General features: G+C 39.2%; 1 protein-coding gene across 7 annotated transcripts in view; it reads left to right on the top strand.

Annotated features, from left to right (window-relative positions):
• reln (reelin) overlaps positions 1 to 15995 on the top strand; it is a 156547-nt gene that overhangs the window by 102702 nt on the left and 37850 nt on the right. For all 7 annotated transcript variants that reach the window (XM_044125997.1, XM_044125996.1, XM_044125992.1 and 4 more), the window contains exons 23-36: positions 2347 to 2484; positions 2572 to 2758; positions 4042 to 4247; positions 4338 to 4509; positions 5561 to 5767; positions 7411 to 7646; positions 9098 to 9255; positions 9348 to 9555; positions 9651 to 9727; positions 11353 to 11511; positions 12352 to 12546; positions 13792 to 14065; positions 15052 to 15192; positions 15315 to 15492. In XM_044125997.1, coding sequence (XP_043981932.1) covers positions 2347 to 2484; positions 2572 to 2758; positions 4042 to 4247; positions 4338 to 4509; positions 5561 to 5767; positions 7411 to 7646; positions 9098 to 9255; positions 9348 to 9555; positions 9651 to 9727; positions 11353 to 11511; positions 12352 to 12546; positions 13792 to 14065; positions 15052 to 15192; positions 15315 to 15492 — 2536 coding nt within the window. The remainder of the gene's footprint in view (positions 1 to 2346; positions 2485 to 2571; positions 2759 to 4041; positions 4248 to 4337; positions 4510 to 5560; positions 5768 to 7410; positions 7647 to 9097; positions 9256 to 9347; positions 9556 to 9650; positions 9728 to 11352; positions 11512 to 12351; positions 12547 to 13791; positions 14066 to 15051; positions 15193 to 15314; positions 15493 to 15995) is intronic.

The raw sequence follows: 15995 nt of genomic DNA, 5'->3' as shown, positions 1-15995 counted from the left end.
ACACCTCGGCTCCTAAATAACGATGCTCTAATCTCCTGTAGAGTACGATGACAGGTCAGAAGGTCACGGCCCCTAATGGTAATAAAACAGCAGGTTGAATGAACACCAGACAAGCTGATATGGATCCGTAAAGCAGTAAACCAAGAGGCCTGTGTGGTTTATTAACTCCAACCTGCCATATGTACACCACGAAATCTCTTCAATTTGACGTTCAAAAGTATAAAACATTAGATGTGACACCAAGGTGACCTCTTTCGATTCACTGAACAGGTTAGTTCAGTGAATCTAAAGTTTATAAAACGTGTTTTATAAACGTGCTTTATAAAATACGTTTGTTACATTTTTTGCACAAAATCATTCTTAGAGAATCTGATTTTAGTCTCCTGAGTTCTGCTGAATTTGATCTTATTTCAGATTGAGATGTTTTAGGGCCTCTTGTCACTTTAAATGCAAATAATCTGCTGCTGGTCACACCCCCAATTCAACATTTATGCTGCGATCCAGTAACCTGGGAAGTGGGAACTTGAAACTGGATTATCCTTCAGACCCGAGTTGACGGCACTCATCAACATGGCGACGCCCATAAACATGGCGACGCCCATCAACATGGCGACACCCATAAACATGGCGACGCCCATAAACATAAACATGGCGACGCCCATCAACATGGCGACGCCCATAAACATAAACATGGCGACGCCCATCAACATGGCGACGCCCATAAACATAAACATGGCGACGCCCATCAACATGGCGACGCCCATCAACATGGCGACGCCCATCAACATGGCGACGCCCATCAACATGGCGACGCCCATCAACATGGCGACGCCTATAAACATGGCGACGCCCATAAACATGGCGACGCCCATAAACATGGCGACGCCCATAAACATCAACATGGCGACGCCCATCAACATGGCGACGCCCATCAACATGGCGACGCCCATCAACATGGCGACGCCCATAAACATGGTGTTCAAAAGCTCTAACAAACATCATTTTACAGACTACTTTCCAAAGGCAAACATCATTTTAATTTGTTCACTTTAGAGTTACAGGCTCTACATGTTACATTGATTTTAGTTGCACTTTTACCTGTGTGTCTTATAAAATACACATTTCCACCACAAATTACTACTGCTGATGTGAGGACCGGCCACATTGAGACGCAACATGGCCACGTCTCATGTTGAACTGGGAGAACAGGGAGAAATCTGACTTTGGATGGCACTCCAGTAGAATCAACTGGATTCAACTGGAACTCAGCATCACACTTGCGCTTGAAAATGGCTGCCAAAAGATGCTCAATTGTGCAATTGCGAATCTTTTTGGAGCCTCTTTTAGAGCCTCCTGCACAACCAACAGCAATGCAGAAAGTTGTTTCTGGATGGTAAAGTCAACAACAAAACACCTGTCTTTTCCAGCAGCCGATATACAGAAATACAGCGGTAAAACCAGCTGACCAAAAGTTCTGGAGCTCAGTTTGGGTTGCTAGGAAGTGCACTGGGTTCCGCTTGGGTTGCTAGGTAACAGGCTGGGCCTCGCTGGAGTCACCAGGTGAAGAGCAATGCCTACTGGCTTGAAAAGTTACATTCCCAATAGCTTTTTTGAAATGGTTCACTAAAGTTAAACTTATTGCCATAAAAAAACAGCAGACTGGGGTTTTTGTTTTCTAGAATCAGTGGACGTACAGAAACGTGTAACATGTCAATTTTGCATCATGGATCCCATTTTAAAATTTTAGGACATTTTTTATACACAGTTCAGGAAAAATGAAGAGCCCACAGCAATGAGCCCCACTGAAAACCTGCTGGTTATTCCACCTAATATTGATTTCTGAACTCTTCCTGAGTTAAAACAGTAATATTGTTGTTTCTAAATGAACATAAACTTGTTTTATTATTTGAGGTCTGAAAGGACTGCATATTTTTCCTTATTTTATTCATTTCTCATTTTCTGCAAAAAAATACAAAATTTTGGTGACATGTTCTCAGTAGTTCATAGAATAAAAGAACAATGTTCATATTACTCGAACATATACCTGTAAAAAGTAAAATCAGAGAAACTGATCATTTTAAGTCAGAGGTCTCAAACTCCAGGCCTCGAGGGCCGCAGTCCTGCAGTTTTTAGATGTGCCACAGGTACAAAACACTGGAATGAAATAGTTTAATTACCTCCAATGTGTAGATCAGTTCTCCAGAACCTTAATTATTCTATTCAGGTGGTGCAGCAGAGGCACATCTAAAAGTTGCAGGACTGCAGCCCTCGAGGACTGGAGTTTGAGACCCCTGTTTTAAGAGGTCTCTTAATTTTTTCCAGAGCTGTAAATTCTAACTATTTCAGGTCCAGTGCAACCCGGTTTAGATGGATCCAGAATTACTACGGCGAGCAGGACGAGTGGGCTCTGGACGACATCTACATCGGCCAGCAGTGTCCCAACATGTGCCACGGACACGGCTGGTGTGACCACGGACATTGCAGGCCAGTCCTTCCTCCTGACCTGTGGATGCATGTGGGATAGATCATAAACGGACAGCTGCATTAAAGTCGCCCTCTCATCTCACACAGGTGTGACGACGGGTTCTCGGGTCAGGACTGCCAGCCGTCGTCTCCGCTCTCGTCGAGCGTCCTCTCAGATTTTGAGTCCCAAGACGCGCTGCTGGCCACGTGGCAGGAGGTGATTGGCGGAGAGGTGGCGGCGCCCGACATGGGCTGTGGGGTGGTGTCGTCTGGATCGTCGCTGTACTTCAGCAAGGTAGCGCAATGAGAAATATTTAATTCAGTTCTGTCAAATTAAATAAAGTGTTAAATGTGATTATTTTCACGTAAAATCCAGTGAGCTTAACTGCACGAAGAAATCTGGCTCTTGAGAGTTTTCTGTGTTTTCGAATGTAGCAGATCAAGCATGTGGTAAGTTTGCATTATTATAGTAAACCAATTTAGAGGAATGTCCAAACCTGTCTGATTACTGTCCAGCATTCGTTGCCGAGAACCGTTGACCTCTGAACTCCTCCCTGAATGTTTCAAAAATAAATATCCAGAGAGTTCAGGAGTTTGATTGGCGATTACACAGCTGTTGCTAAGCACTTTTTAAATCAGTTTTTCCAGCTGCAGCTAAATTTTTTCCACAGTTTTTTCATTATTTTCAGCTCAGTGCTAATCAGAATTTCACACTCATGGGTTAAGTGAATATTATTATTTTATGGCTTTCAATTATTTATTTCAACCTGTTTTTCAGATTGGTACAATTATAAGACCATCAACTTCAACAAATTTTGAAAAGCACAGGTTAAGATTTATTGTGGAATTTTCTTTAACATTTTTTAATATTTAACTCAAGTTTATTTCCATCTCACATTTCAATAGCAAGTCATTTGAAGTGCTTTATGTGATGACAACATAACACAATTAACAAAATGCAACATTGCATTACAGTGGCAGAATAAAGACAAATAACATAATCTAGACTAGAATTAATCTATGTTGACTTATTATTAATCGAAAGACAACCTTAACTCTAAGGTGGGTTTTATGCCTTGATTTAAAGGAACTCAGTGCTTCGGCTGTTTTGCAGTTTTCTGGAAGTTTATTTTGGTATTTAAAATGTCGCCCATGTTAAATGTTTGAGTTTACAGTTTATTGATCTTTAAGAATGTGTTCTTGCATTCTTATGCCATTATCATTATATTACTTAAAAATGGTCTCAAAACAACAATATTATCGTTTATCACAATAACTTCTTGCAGTTTTTTTCACCTGTAACGTTGGAAAAATGTCGTGTTATAAGTGAAATAATCTGCCAATGGACTAGTATTTTTTCATCAATAAATATTAAGGAATTATTTACTTGAAACAAGCTCACATTTCTTGCTGAAAAGTTACCTGTTAGTTAGTTTTGTCTCATTTCAAGCAAACTGAGATATTTGCATTAAAAACTAGACCAAAAATACTTGGTAAGATTTAGTATTTTTGCACTGAAGATGATAAAATCTGACCAAATGTTTATCTGGTGTGACTCTGTGTGCATGTTGTGGTCAGGCTGGGCTGCGGGAGCTGGTGAGCTGGGATCTGGACACGGAGTGGGCGGAGTTTGTGCAGTTCTACCTGCGTGTGGGCGGAGACTGGGCGGAGTGTAACCAGGCAGACAGCAGGGAGGAAGGAGTGCTGCTGCAGTACAGTAACGATGGAGGAATCAGCTGGGGCCTCATTGCTGAGATGTACTTCACAGACTTCACCAAACCTCGGTGAGACAGAAACCAGCAGAGGAATACGTCTCAGCTGGTCCGAGTTGCATGTGGTTCCAGAATAACGAAGCCGCTCTTTGTCTTTCACAGCTTTGTTCATTATGAACTTCCTCTGGCTTCTAAAACTCCCTCCACTCGCTTTCGGTGGTGGCAGCCGCTCCATTCTGGGGAAGGGTACGACCAGTGGGCCATTGATGACGTCATAATTTTGTCCGAGAGGGAGAAACACATCATCCCAATGGCCAATCCGACTCTGCCGCAGGTCAGACTCCGTCATGGCATCATCTAATGTTATGTGCTCTAACCGTGTTAATACCCCTTCTCTTCTCAGTACTTTATTTTATGCAATTTCTTGTTTGTTTTAAAAAATGTAGGACTGGAAAAATATCTATTTTCTTTATTCATATGTTATGCTTGTTGCAAAAAGCAATTAATCAAATAATCGCACAATAAATTAAAATGATAATTTTATACTATTATTAAGAATTTTAATAATTTCCATTCTGATGATTAACATTTTTTTAAAGGGAAATTTTCTTTTCAGGGTTCATAATCCATTTTATTTACGGGGTCTGATGTGTGTGATTTTTATTTCTGTTTTATTGATCATTTTTGATTGTGTTTTATTTTGGATATTTTAATATGTTTGTTCCTGTTTGAAATGTCCTTTACCAAATTAAAGTTTATTGGTCTTTGTAGAGAAACCCTCTGCATTATTATGCAATTATCAATATATAACTTGAAAATTATCTCGAAACAACAATATTATCGCTTATCGTAATAATTACTGGGACAATTTATCATCCAGCAAAATTTATGTAATTATTGTGGTAGATCTACATATTGTTGTTCTTTTTATATATACATTCTTCTCTATGAAGTAACATTTGTACCCATACATCTATATATATATATTTATATATATATTTATATATTACAAATATTATTTGTAATTAAGTAAAATAATCTGGTATTTACAAAACAGGATTAGGGTCCTTAGAAAAAACAATCCTGTTTCATAATTACCATATGTGACTGCTTTCAGATTCTAAAAATGTTGATTCTTTCCAGTGATGTCAAACACACATGTGATGATGTCAATTAAATAATAGTTTGATTGACTGTCTGAAAAGCCTTTTTTGGATTCATTAAGATGCGTTTGACATGTTTAGACTACCAATAAACAGCTTCTTCCACTACAGCAAACAGCTGACTTCAAAAACATCTTAAATCTGACTTTTTGTTTTGCAATAAATCCTTCCCGGATAAATATTACCAGAAAACACAACACCTGTTTTCTCTTTTCTGCACAGAACTTTTACGAGAAGCCGGCGTTCGACTACCCTCTGAACCAGATGAGCGTTTGGCTGATGCTCGGCAATGAGGGCATGGAGAGGGACAACAACAGCAGCTTCTGCGCTCCGACTCCCTCAGCGATGGTGTTTGGACGTTCAGACGGGGACCGGGTGGCCGTCACCAGGGACCTGGCCCTCCGCCCTGGGTACACCCTTCAGTTTAAGGTTCGGGAGAAGTTTTCAAATCAGATAATGTAGGAGAAAATACTGAAACTAGGGATCCACTGTTTACATCTCCAATACCGATATCTGAAGTTTAGTACTGGCCAATACCGATCTGATACAGAAAAACCGCTGAATTGACTTGAGATGTTTCTTTTTTTAAAAAAAAAAAAAAGAAAACATATAAATATATTTACTGAATTGCAAATGTATCTGAACCAGAACCGCACATTTAAACACACCAATAGCTTCACAAGCTACATGTAAAAACAGCTTTAATTAGTTTAGTCATTCAAATTAGAAGTAAAACAGCCAATGTAAAATAAATGATAAAGAAACTAAAACTGTCTGAAGCAATTGGTTGGGTATCATGACAAAATTAACTGTAACAAACCTTTCAAGTTTTTCAGAAAGTGCAATTAGGAAATGTAGATATAATGTAAAATAAATAATACAGCATGAAATCGCTCAAAGCACAAAACATAGAAACGGGCTGAATAGATCGTTGTGACATCGTCACCAATTCCCCATTTACATTTTCTTTCATTTCAGCACCAATCCAGATGTTAATATCGGATCAGTGCATCTTCAGCTGAAACCATTATTTGGATCAATTGTAATTAACTGATTATTGAAATAATTACTGTCAACTAAAATAGTAATTGATTCCTTGTTAACAGGCGTAGAGAAACTCAAAAAATGCCATTTACTGAAAGAACAAACTGAGAGCAGTAATTAAACCAAAACTGTACAAAAACATATATAAGTTTAAAAAAACCCTTCTGTCTGTAAACATGTTTTAACTTGAGCTCTTCAGGTGATACCTTCACCTGGTTCTGTGAAAAATCTCCTGTTAAGCACCTTTTGCGATCCAATTATTATTTGGTTAATTCAAAAAATAATCAACAGATCAGCCCAACACTGTATTGATGTTAAGTCGTGCAGAAAGTCTGAGCTTTTCACATGTTAGAAGTTCAATAAATTAAAGTTGTTACTGCTTTTTAGGCAATTAATGTTTTACTTTTGTATTATATAAAATGGCATTTTTCATTTGCATTTTTAAATATATTTCTATATTCTTCTGAACTAGCTTAAGTAGTTAAATGAAAAATCTAAAAAATGTGCTCATTTTTTGTACCTAATTACTGTTTTTATCATCATAATCATCGATAGAATAATCAGTTACTAAAGTAATTATTTTCCATCCATCCATTTTCTTTACACCCTTCTTCCCTAATGGGGTCGGGAGGGTTGCTGGTTCCTCTCCAGCTGCGTTCTGGGCGAGAGGCGGGTTCACCCTGGACAGGTCGCCAGTCTGTCGCAGGGCAACACAGAGACATACAAGACACACAACCATTCACACACACACTCACACCTAGGGAGAATTTAGAGAAACCAATTAACCTGACAGTCATGTTTTTGGACTGTGGGAGGAAGCCGGAGAACCCGCAGAGAACCCACCATGCACAGGGAGAACATGCAAACTCCATGCAGAAAGACCCCGGGCGGGAATCGAACCCAGGACCTTCTTGCTGCAAGGCAACAGCTCTACCAACTGCGCCACTGTGCAGCCCGTAATTATTTTCTGCTGCCCTAAATTCTTTTTAATTGAAGTTTTTTTTTACATTCTTCATTTATCGTTGTAGCTGAACATAGGCTGTGAGTCAGAGTTCAGCGCCTCAGCCCCGGTCCTGCTGCAGTACTCCCACGACGCCGGCAGAACCTGGGCGTTGGTCCGAGAAGGCTGCTACCCGGGAACGCCGGGAACAGGCGTCTGTGAAGGCAGCGGCCGTGAGCTCAGAGAACCGACTGTCTACAACACTGGAGACTACGAACAGTGGACCAGGATCACTGTGGTCATACCTCGAAATGTGGCAGCCAGGTAGCTCCCTATGTTTACATTTACTGAGATGTTACAGTGTGTTTCAAATGTATTCTCACTGCAATAACACAAACACAGAAGTGTCTAGTGCAAATATCTTAGTGACTTGAAATAAGACTAACTAACTTACAAGTAACTTTTTGCAAGACATAAAGACATGTTTTTAGGGAACAAATCATTAATATTGATGAAAAATACTAGTTGGCAGATTATTTCACTTATAACAAGACAGTTTTCCCATGTTACAAGTTAATTTATCTACCAATGGAACTAGTAGTTTTTCATCAATCTTCAGAATAATCTTAAGAAATTATTTACTAAAAAACAACCTGTGTGTCTTTCTAAAAAAGTTACGTGTAAGTTAGTTTGTCTTATTTTAAGTGTATTGAGATATTTGCACTAGAAACTAGACCTAAAACTTGGCAAGGTTTTGTGTTTTTGCGGTGCTCTTAGTCCGGTAGATCTGTTACGTTTTCAGCAGCGGTTTGGTTTCACCCTGCGCTGCGTCAGACAAACCACTCTAATAGAAAAATCTGTTCCCCGTTTCGCCTGTGGTGGCGCTGCACCAGGGACCACTGGAGAAAGCTACACAAAAATGTCTGAAGCACAACGTCCTTCTTCGTTTGATTCAGATTTATGATGCATGTCTCACATCAATATAAAAGTCGGATAAAATGCAACATGATCATTCAGACGCTTTCAAAACAATCAGATACGTATCCAAATTAGCATCTGATTTGTACTATTAGTTATTAGCACAAATCAGATTTTTTGGGGGAGGTGAAAAATTGGAATTGGGCCCTTCAGACTGCCATAAAAAAGGCAAATTTTGTGGCAAGAGTCTGTTTTCACACCTCGTAGTCCAGTAGACTCAGTTCAATTGGGGACCAAAATTGCAACATTTGTTACATTTTTGTTGTGGTTCGTTTTCACACTGCAATGTCAAACAAACCAAGAACTGCTGAAGGAAATGATACTAAAACCTTAGAAGAAGACACCAGCGCAACTTCCTTCTTCATGAAATGTAAACAAAAATTGAGTGGTGTCAAATTTCAGTGGTTGTAAGATTTCTCTTTTGCATTGGTAAAAGACCACACAAATTTTCGCCCGCTAGTGCTAGACTCTTAAATTTGTTTTGATTTTATTTACCAAGATAGCCATGCGGTGTAGTTTGCTTCCTGATTTTGGAGTGGTTTCTGATTCACTTGCATTCTCATGTATTCAAACCACACCAAAGTTCATGTGAACTGAGCTGAGACACAGGGTTTTAGGCGGACCAGAGTTTGCTTTTGTAGTCCAGTTGCACATTCATACTTCTCCAAACAAACCAGACTTTCTAGCAAACAAACTTGAGTCTGATTAAAGCAAACAAACCTGGGCTGGTGTGAATTCACCCTTAATTTCTAAGTTTTATTTGCACTGAAATACCTGAACTTTATTCATTTTCCCAGTAAAACCAGGTTCCGTTGGTTCCAGGAGAGTAGCGTGTACCGAGACGCGCCACCGTTTGCTTTGGACGGAGTCTACATTTCCGAGCCCTGCCCCAACCATTGCGGCGGTCACGGAGACTGCATTTCTGGTGTCTGCTTCTGCGATATGGGCTTCACAGGTACCTTGATGAAAGAAAGCTGATCTAACCAAGTATTTCATGATGCTGCTGCTGTATCTTAACCTGTAATCTTCCTCTCTTTTTTTTTATAGTGGAGCAAGATAGTTGTGTCCCATCCGTAGCTAGTCCCACGGAGCTGACAGAGGACTTTGAGGGGAAGCTGAGTCCTCTCTGGCAGAGTATCAGCGGGGGACAAATCGGAGGCGGCTGCGGCATCATCAGTGAGGGCAAGGCTCTTTACTTCAGCAGTGCTGGACTTCGGGAGGCTCGAACAGCTCCTCTGGACACTACCAACACACGGTGAGAGGAGCAACCCTCTTATTTTCCCAGCATTTCAAGCATTATGTTGATACTGTTGAATATAAAATTCTCTTTTGTTGTTTTTTTGTTTATAGGTTGGCTCAGTTTTACATCCGAATTGGCAGCAAGAGTTTAGGACCCACCTGCACCAGGCCTCGCTCGCGCAATGAAGGTTGTTTCCAAATAGAACACATGTTGTGATGAGGCCCTCTGCTGGTTCAATGTGGGAACTACCTCATAAATCAATAAAGAAAGGCTAACTTGATCATTTTAGCTCTGCAAAAACACAAAATCTTACCAAATATTTTTTTCAGTTAGTACAAATATCTTAATACACTTGAAATAAGACAAAAGTAACCCATAAGTAACTTTTTAGCAAGATACCGGAGCTTGTTTTAGGTCAATAATTTCTTAATATTGATTAAAGGAATTGCAGATTATTTCACTTACAGTACGGGAATAATCTCTTGTTATAACTGAAATAATTTGTCAGCTGAATGCATAGTTTTTTTAATCAACATAAGTATTGCTGAAAAGTTGCCTGTATATTAGTTTTCTCTCGTTTCAGGTAGACTAAGATATTTTCACTAGAAACTAGACTAAAATCATACATGGTCAGATTTTGTGTTTTTGCAGTGAGGAAAGTTTGCTCTGCCAAAGACTTTATCTTCATCATCTTTTTCACTTAATTTTATTAGCAAATTTCTGAAATTAAGGCGTTTTAAAAGTTTGCACTGAGTTACCTGGAGTATATAACTCTCTACATTTAGCATAAAATTAGCCAGCTAAAGCTAAAGACAAGTCCAAGACTAAAGTGAATATGTATCGTCTTAAAATTCCTCCAATTTCTAAAACACGGGACGCTGTGTCAAATCTTGTTGTGTGAATTACACTGAATATTCAAACCATTTCAGGTCAGAGTAATTGCCTATTATGAATTTAAAGTGGAATAAAAGGCACAATTATTACAGTGTTTTACATTAACACTGAATCTTCTGAATTTCACACTGTAAGATTATAATTTTAAAAGATTTATTTATTTAGAACAGACAAAAAGTAAAAACGAGGAAAAAAAAATTAAAATAAATTATCATTTCTATTGAAATGCAATTTTACATTATTTGTTTGAAAAGGAGCAGGTAGAAGAAGCAGGATCTTATGATTTCCTGCCCCTGTTATACTCATAACCTACAAACATTTAAATCTCCAAACACCAGATTAACTCTTAAATTATTCCCACATTGAATGATACTAAACATCACATTCTCCTCCTTAAATGTACAATTATTTATACATTTCTAATATCTTCAACAGCATTTTTGATCTTTGAGACCTTCATCTTGTGCAACATATTTCCCCAAAAGCTCCTTTATAAACAGTTTTTTAAAGCTGGTTTATAAGATTATTGGTGACAGAAGAACTTATCCGAAGTTTCTGATGAGGGTCATGTTGGTAGTTTCCCAGGGCTGCATTAGAAATGGGGATAAACACATACTTAATATTTAATTTGTGCTACAAGTTTTCTGTTGCTTTTGTACATGTGAAATCAGTGGGAGGTTGACGTCTCCTCATGCTGAGGAAGTATCCCCTCCATACTGCTGAGAAACAGGGTTGGCCTCAGGATTAACCTGGATCTCTACTAAAAGATTAAGCTAAGAGTGTAATGAATGAAGTCATTGCGACTGAACTTTATATCCAGAACTACCATGTCGTTTAGAATAGTACAAGCTTCCCATTTGGTTTCTCTTAATAATATTCTCCCTCATCTCTATTAAAAGGCTGTTTTTGTACTTTCAGGTGTCATTGTCCAGTTTTCCACCAATAATGGCATCCATTGGCAGTTTCTGAGAGAGTTGGACTTCAGCTCCTTCTTGGAGCCTCAGGTGGTCACCATTGAGCTTCCACCTCCAGCAAAAACTTCCTACACTGTGTTTCGGTGGTGGCAGCCACAACAAGGCGAGTGAACTATCTACAAAACTCACGATGCAACAAAAGTATCTTAAATTTTACCTATTATGCTTCATAGAACAGGTTAGGATAAGCCTATGCAAAACATATTCATTACATTTTTTGCACAAATTTATGCTTAGATAATGAGATTTTATCTGTTTTAGAGCCTCTTGTCAATTTAAATCCAAATAAGCATTTTTACGGTTGTCGTCTTGTGAAATACATGTTTCCACCACAATTTACTACCGCTGATGTGAGGAGCAGCCATATTGAAACAGGAAGTCTGCCTTGCAAGTTGGTCCCAGTTTCCCATTGAGAAATCCAGTTGATTTTTCTGACTGGAAAGTCAGAAATTCCCAGTTCCGAGTACAACTGGAACGCAGCGTCACACTCTCACTTGAATATGGCTGCAAACAGTACGACCGTACATCTTTGAAAAGCATTAGCCGAGCCTCCTTCACAACCAACAAGAATGCTGCAAGTGGTTTCTGGTTGTGACAACAACAACTTGTCTTTTCCAGCAGCCATTGTATAAAACATACAGCAGCAAAACCAGCTGACCAAACATGCTGGAACTCGTTTTGAGTCGGTAGGCAACGGGGCTGGGCTCCACTGGGGTTGCTAGGTAACGAGGCATTGCACTCCAAATGTGACTTGACCATCAGGAAAATCGTTAACTTATTACCAAAAAAAAAAACATCTGGGTGGTTTTTAAAGTGTTTGGTCTGTTTTTAGAAGCAGTAGAGACCGAAATGGAAGCATAAAATCTTTTAATAATATTAGGTCGCCTTTACTGTAAGCCAACTCTTTAGATTGTTTTACTCATTTACTCTTTTGTCCCTGCAGGAAAGCACTCTGCCCAGTGGGCGCTGGATGACGTTCTGATCGGTATGAACGACAGCTCCAGAACGGGTTTCCACGATAAATTCGATGGCTCCACCCCGCTGAGGCACAACTGGTACCGGATCCAGGGCGGGGAGGTGACCGTGGACTGCTTGTCTCTGGACACTGCTCTCACCTTTAACTCTGAGGCCATTGATAGTAAGTGAAACACATTCACTACAGCTATGATGTGCCTTGCTTCCAGTTTGTTGTGCATATAGACTGAAGTACATGTTATCCACCCAGACACTTAAAAATCATTCAAACAAGGAACATCACAGCACTTTGCTATTAACAAGCAGCTGAAACAGAGCCTGGGATTTACTGAGGTTTCATCCATCCTGCATTATTGATGAGAGCAGACCTCATTGAACATCCTGCCTGTTATATATGCTTGCATCAAGCTGTGAGTGGATTAGGTTTGTGCAAATAGCGCATCACAAAGGGGCCATTCATTAGGTGTGCACAGCATGACCGATTTGGCAGCCCATCTGTAAACACAGGAGCTCTGGGTTTACAGATGCAGCATGAATAGTCAGAGGAACATTTGAGGATGCTTCATGACATAAAAAAAAGATAAATTCAGCTTAAGTTTGAGTGTTTACTTCTTCTTTCCCTGGCAGGAGAATTTACCAAAAGAAAACATATAAATTAATAATTTAGTTTCAGATTGTTGTGCAAGTCTGATTAACTATTGTTAGGGCTGTAAAATATTATATAAACAAACTCTCTTAAAGTGATTGGCTAGACTTTATTGGAGAGACTTTTAGTGTTATGACTTCTTCAGAATGTAATTGTTGATCACAGTAGAAAGGAATCAAAAGCCATTGTTTCTTGCTAAGCAAGAATACCTACACAAAGATGGTGCCTTCCACCTGTATTCATAACTTCTAAACCTTCAAACATTTAGTCACCAACTCAAAGTGCATAGCTGTGAAATGAAGTGAAAGGAAATGAATATGACGAGTAAATTTGTCTTACTACACTGCAAAAACACAAAACCAGTACTTTAATCTGGTTTCTAGTGCACTTAAAATAAGATAAACTTAACTTAAAGGTAACTTTTCAGCAGATATAGAAGGTTGTTTTAACTCAATAATTAATTGATATTGATTAAAAAGTGTACCAGTTCCACTGGCAGGTTATTTCACTCATTTTTCCCAGTGAAAGAATCTACCAGTTGAACTAGAACTTTTTCATCAACATTAAGGATTTATTTCCTTAAAACAAGCTCTTATACTTACTTGCAAGTTAGTTCTGTCTTATTTCAGGTTTAGTAACATATTTACTACAAAATAGACCAAAAAACACTTGGTAAGATTTGGAGATTTTGTTGTGTAATTTCGATGATGCTTCATAAATTGTAAAACGATTTAACTTTTGCAACCTGAAATCCCTTTGCAGAGAAGCCAAGATATGCAGAGAGCTGGGACTTTGAGGTGACGGGTTCGTCATTCCTCCAGTTTGAGCTGAGCATGGGCTGCAGTAAGTCCACCTCCTTCTCCCACGGGGTCCGACTGGAGTACTCGACAGACTGTGGCCGCCACTGGACTCTCATCACGCCGGAGTGTGTCCCTCCAGCCATCGGCTGCGCTGGTTACACACAGAGCTCCATCTATGCATCAACCCAACACAAACACTGGAGGAGAATCACGGTTTACCTGCCCAGTGCTGCTAAGTAGGTGTTTTTGGACACACACATGTAGTTAAAATTAGGAACGCAAAGAATTAATTGGGTTACGATTAATGTTTTATTAGATTAAAATTACTTCCATTGTAAATTAAAGACAGAAAAGCGGAGGCAATAGCAGAAAAATTGAGACAAGCCTAAGATGCTCCTGCTTTCTTAAGTTTAGTAATGTGAGAAAACCAAAATTTTTTGTTTGTTCAGTCAGTATTTAATACAGCTGACTCTAATTTGTTAAAATATGATGATATTCTTATTTTAAATTAAGCATTTTATTAAAAAGAAGTATCCCTTCATTTTATGGAAAGATGGTTGACCCTCTTCAGACTAGAGAAAGTTTGGGCGTGCTGTGGTGGCGTAGGGGATAGCGCGACCCACATGTGGAGGCCTTCGGTCCTCGACGCGGCCGTCGCGGGTTTGATTCCCGGACCTGGCGACATTTGCCCCTCTCTTCTTCCCCCTTTCCTGTCAGCCTGCTGTCATATGAGGGACACTAGAGCCCACAAAACACCCCCTGGGAGGGGGGGAAAAAAGACTAGAGAAAATTCTACAAGAAAAAGATGGCGGCTTATTAATTAATCGCTTGTGAATTGTCAGGATCAATCAACTTTAGATTAATTGATTAATCAATAACTTTTATCCCTGATTAAAATTTAAATCTTCATTAGAACATATGCTTAGTTATTGGTGAAAAGAAATGAAAGCTAAATTTATAGTTTTTGATGTGGAAGTGTTTTTTTTGTCTTTGTAAAATTATATAATCTAAAATGAGCTGTAAAAAATCCTGCTTTATGGATTACATTATGTCATTATTGCTCAAGCAAACATGAAATCCAGAAACAAGTATTCATTGAAATCCTTAAATATATTCAAAATATTCTAAACCTCAACACCTATTAATGCCCTGTTTTGTTGTTTTCTACTATACTGTTTATGTAATAGTGACTTTCTAAATAAAATTTTTCCGACCCGCTCAGTTCCCCCAGAACTCGGTTCCGTTGGATCCAGACCCACTTCACACCAGGGGCAGAAGGATGGGCACTGGACAACGTGCTACTTGCCCCTGGTTGCCCATGGATGTGCTCTGGACATGGTCTGTGTGACAACGGCCGCTGTGTGTACGTAAATGTGTCTCTTTCTCTGTTGCTCATCGATTTCTGCCTTGATTTAGTTCAATCTCTACATTTCTGACTTCTTCTAAATAGTTTCTTCTTCTGGAAATCCATTCATTTTCACACAGATGTGATAAAGGTTACGGCGGAGCGCACTGCGTACCTTTGGCTCCTCTGCCCTCGGTGCTGAGGGAAGACTTCAACGAGAATCTGCAGCAGGAGACTTGGCCCGAAGTGTACGGCGCAGAGAGGGGGACGCTCAGCGGGGAGCCACTTAAATCTGGAACTGCGCTTATTTTCAAAGGGGTGAGGATGCTGAACAGGGTTGCCAGATCTGACTGAAAGTTTCCAGTCCAAACACAATGAAAAATCAACTCCATAAAAAAAACAGCCCAAATCTCAACCTCCAATGAAACTCCTGTTTCTACCGCCAGATATAATTCAAATTCAATTCAAACTGATTGATCCCAAAAGAAAATTAAATGTTGTTGAAATTCATATCGATTCAAATTCTTCAAAGAGTTACTGTAGATGGTGATGGAAAGATCTCCTGTAGCAGTCTGTATTACAGGGAGTTTGAAGAAGCCTCTGACTGAAGACACTAGGTTTTCCCAAGGTAGTCTTGTGAAAAATTTTCTTGATTTGATTTTAAATATATATATAATCTTATATGTACTATATGTTGACTGCATTCATAGACTTGTGAAAATTTACAACGGTTTTGGTTTGATTATTATAATCTGATCATATAATCCCATTGCGACTGCAAAAAACACAACCGGACTTGTGTTTTTTGTGGCACTACACTG

The sequence above is a fragment of the Gambusia affinis genome, linkage group LG08, assembly GCF_019740435.1.
Source record: "Gambusia affinis linkage group LG08, SWU_Gaff_1.0, whole genome shotgun sequence".
Taxonomy (NCBI): Eukaryota; Metazoa; Chordata; class Actinopteri; order Cyprinodontiformes; family Poeciliidae; genus Gambusia; species Gambusia affinis.
Note: the sequence above shows the minus strand (reverse complement) of the source record. Positions and strands in the feature narration are given on the sequence as shown.